The sequence below is a fragment of the Antrostomus carolinensis genome, unplaced genomic scaffold (assembly GCF_000700745.2).
Source record: "Antrostomus carolinensis isolate BGI_N321 unplaced genomic scaffold, ASM70074v2 scaffold29534, whole genome shotgun sequence".
NCBI lineage: Eukaryota > Metazoa > Chordata > Aves > Caprimulgiformes > Caprimulgidae > Antrostomus > Antrostomus carolinensis.
The window spans coordinates 2,910-6,780 of NW_010313286.1; the positions used below are offsets into that span (position 1 = coordinate 2,910).

The 3,871-nt window shown below is 54.4% G+C and overlaps 1 protein-coding gene across 1 annotated transcript in view; it reads left to right on the forward strand.

Moving 5' to 3' along the window:
- Positions 1 to 1,429: 1,429 nt before the first annotated feature.
- LOC104524441 (serine/arginine repetitive matrix protein 3-like) overlaps positions 1,430 to 3,871 on the forward strand; it is a gene marked incomplete at both ends in the record, with an annotated part of 10,344 nt that continues 7,902 nt past the window's right edge. Inside the window, one exon of the mRNA XM_010167318.1 lies at positions 1,430 to 1,685. Within this exon, the coding sequence (XP_010165620.1) occupies positions 1,430 to 1,685 (256 nt within the window). The remainder of the gene's footprint in view (positions 1,686 to 3,871) is intronic.

Consider the following 3,871-nt stretch of genomic DNA (forward strand, 5'->3'; position numbering starts at 1 on the left):
GTGTCACACAACCTGGGCATCACAGGCAAGGACTGGCCCCATGGGTGCTTGGGTGCTGCTTCCCACCTAGGGAGTGGGTGTCTGTCCCTGTAGCAGTCCCCGAGATGGAACCTTCAAGCAGCACCCATCCTTGGAAAAGCCTCTTTGACAGGGTCCCTGGGATGGAAACACCCTGGAGAAGCAGCTGCTGACAAAAGCTGTGTCTCCTGGCCCAAAGCCAGCTTGGAGAGTGAAGGAGGGTGCTCTGCCTTTGTCCCTGATTGATTCTCTTTGTGTAGGACTTTGCAGGAGAAGTGTTGGCAGCAGCCCCAGGTGAAGCCTAGGCAGTGCCTCTGCAGTCTGGCTGCTGCTGGTAATTAAGGCGACAGATCTCCAGTGGGAGCATCCTGTGCTGGGGGATAACTGGGGGTTTGGGCAGGGGAACTGGGGCATCAGGCGATGGGGACACCAAGGAATGGGCACTCAGCAATGTGCTGGCAGACTTAGGTAGCTGAGATGGGGTTGTGTCTGTCTGGTTGACCCAGGAGATTTGGGAGTATCTCCTCCCTGAGGCTTGGGGAGCATCAGCCTCAGCACAGCAGCACTGCTCAGGAACAGTTGTCCTCTTCCGTGGGGTTATTTTTGGAGTCAAGTGAGGACACATTGACTGTGGTGGTGGAAGAAGGAGGCAGGGACATGTGAAGGTGACAGAGCAGGGAGAAGGCAGGTGGGCAGCAGTGCTGTGTGGCTGCTCTGTTGTTTGATAAGAGCTACAGAGGCTAAAATGTGTGTGTGTCAAGGTCTAGTCCAAGGGTTGTTGTGAGGAGCATTTAATTTCCAGGTGGAGGTGTCATTCATAGCATGGTTGGGGTTGGAAGGGACCTTAAAGCTCATCCAGTCCCAACCCCCCTGCCAGCAGCAGGGACACCTTCCACTAGACCAGGTTGCTCAAAGCCTCATCCAACCTGGCCTTGAACACTTCCAGGGAGGAGTAGCCACAGCTTCTCTAGCCAACCTGGGACAGTGTCTCACCACCCTCACAGTGAAGAATTTCTTCCTAACATCCAATATAAACCTCCCTTCTTGCAGTTTCAAGCCATCACCCCTTGTTCTGTCACTCCCTGCCCTTGTCCAAAGTCCCTCCCCAGCCTTCCTGGAGCCCCTTCAGGTACTGGAGGGACATTGTCCTCTCTTTCCCATTCCAGCCCTCACAGCATGGTGATGGGAACAGCCCCAGCCTTGTTTTGCAGATGGGAAAACTGAAGCAAGGGGTGGGAAGGGCACTGGCAGAAGATGCATCTCTGTTGGTCACCATCCCCATCAACCTGTGTGCCTACACTTCTTTTGAGATTAATTTTGCCTTCAGGTCCTGGAGATGTCCCCTCACTGTCACAGGGTGAGAGGGAAACCAGGGCAGGGACTGACCGCTGACTCTTTCTGTCCCTCCCAGGTGCTACCATCATTGAGGCCACCCACGCCGACATGGCTCTCTACAACAATGGGGCCGATGTGCCTCCACCCCAGGAAGCCTCCAATGGCTTCTCGCAGCCTAGCGCCTCAGGTACATGGCACAAGGGTGAGGAGGAGGTACGTCTGGTAGAGCCCAGCCTGGTGAAGAAGGCTCACCGGGAAATCCTGGACCATGAGCGCAAGCGGAGGGTGGAGCTGAAATGCATGGAGCTGCAGGAGATGATGGAGGAGCAGGGGTGAGTGATAGGGGGTTGGGGCTGGGCTGGAGATGGACCCCATGGCTTGGAATCTTTTTGATCCACTTGAACTTCATTCTCCCTCCTTTTCCTCTCTAAAAAAAAATACCTTGATGTGGCGAATGTCCCCAGCTGGAAGGAAATCTGCTTTTGGTTGTATCGGAGAGCTTTGGGGTGGACCAGAGGGTTGGTTTGTGGGGCTAAATGCCTCCAAGAAATGCAGACCTGGGAGAACACCCATGTACATGTGTTGGAGCTTTGCTCTGACCCTTCTGCTTGGAAATCCAGGCTCCCGGCTTGTTGTGCTGGGGAAACTGAGGTAGGAAAGAGAAGCAAGTTGTTCATGGTCACGCAAGCCATCAGTGCCCCGCACGCCTGGGATGGGAGATGGTCTGTTGCTGTCTTTCGTGTTGAGGAGATGAAGCAGAGCTGTGTTTTAGTCCGAGGTGAGGCTGTCTGGTGCTTCAGGTTGTCCTGCTTTCCTTCTCTACCCCCAGTTTTGGGGTGAGAGGATCCCTCTTATGGCCAAGCTGCTCCCCAACCTTTACTCTGCCCCAGGGAAGCAAAGTACTGGGGGACAACTCGAGGGGCTGGAGAACATCCCTGCCTGGGTGGGCAGGAGGGGCTGGGGGTCTCCCCACTGGTCCCCTAGCCCCACCAGCCCCATGGCCATGCTGCCAGCTGCCCCATAGCTCCAGCATCAGCTGAACAACCTGATCCCCCTGACAGCTCACTAAAACCTGATGGATGGAGCAAATTCTTCAGCACACACAGCTAGATGGGGACCAGTATCAGCTGGGGAGAAGGAAAATGGATTGAGGGAAGGCTTCGCCAAGGCTTTCATTAAGAGCACGAGCGTGACCTAGAATTAAATTGTCTCACACAGACTGGAATAATGATTGTGCCTAATTTGTCGTTATGGAAATAAATAAGGCTGACCCGGTGCCTTGGGGAGCCCAGAGCCTCCTGTTGGGTTCCCGTGCCCTACTAGGGATCTTACTACTCGTAGTATCATTACTGCGAGGGGTAAGAGCAATATTGCAATCGGTATTGTTGTTATTGCTCTAATTGCCTTTGCTATTATTAAGGCTATTAATAACGCTGATGACGGTGAGACACCGAAATGATGATATAATTGCAGTCATAATCTTGGTCAACCTGGTTAATCCTCCTCCTCCCCTTCCCCTCCGCGCGGGGCTCTCCGAGGGGATTGCACGGGAAGCGTTTTACACCCCTGAGGTTTCTGCCTGGGCCAGGGGCTACATCCTGGCCATGGCCTCGGGGGAGTTATCACCAAGAGCAGGGCCCCAGGGTGAAGGAGTGTGACAGCAGAGGAGGTTTGGGGGGGATTTAAGGGCTCCCTTGTTTCCTTAAACCCATCCGGCTCCTCCTGCCTGCTCTGTATCTGCTACTGCTCGCTCTGGGCTGCCTGCACCATTATTCGCCGCCTGCACCATTATTCCCCGCCTGCAGGCTGGATTTCTTCTCTGGAAAAGAATTGTCAGCAATTTTTTAAATTATTATTATTATTTTTCTTTCCTAAACCCATTCTATGTGTTAAATAAACCCCAAATCCCTCCACAATGGGGTTATGAGCAGTGCAGGGGGTGCAGGAGGGAAGGGGCTGGCAGGGTGCTCCTGCCTCCATCACAAGATCACAGGGTGCAGAGGGGGGGTTCCTCTGCTTTTATCTTGCCCCCAGCAGATTTGCTAATGGCATGGCTGTGGTGGCCCATCTGTCACCTCCTGTCTGGCCTCACGTTCCCTCTCTGAGAACATCGGTTGTGTTTGTAATACACTGCAGCAAATGTTCATCTTCTTGGGCGGACATCTTCCTGCTGCTGCTGCCTGGCTGATGGCCACAGGATGGCTGGTGGCTCTGTCCTTGCAGGATGGCCACACTCTGCCTGGCTGGGTCCACTGCCATCGAGGGTATGATGCAGAGCAGCATGTGGGGGTGCTGCCCTGGTTTTGGGGTTCCCCCGTGCCCAGGCAGGGTGAGGAGAAGCAGCCAGGTTGCTTCCATGCCTGGTTAGCAGCTCTCCTCCTGCGCCGAGTCCTGGCTGGCTGGAGAATTAATGGGAGCCTTCCAGTGCAAATCAGCTCATTAATATTAATTCCCCTCTTCTCCTTGTTCCCTTCCTGGGCACCACAGTGGATGGGGGTGCTGCCATGTGCCTCTCTGC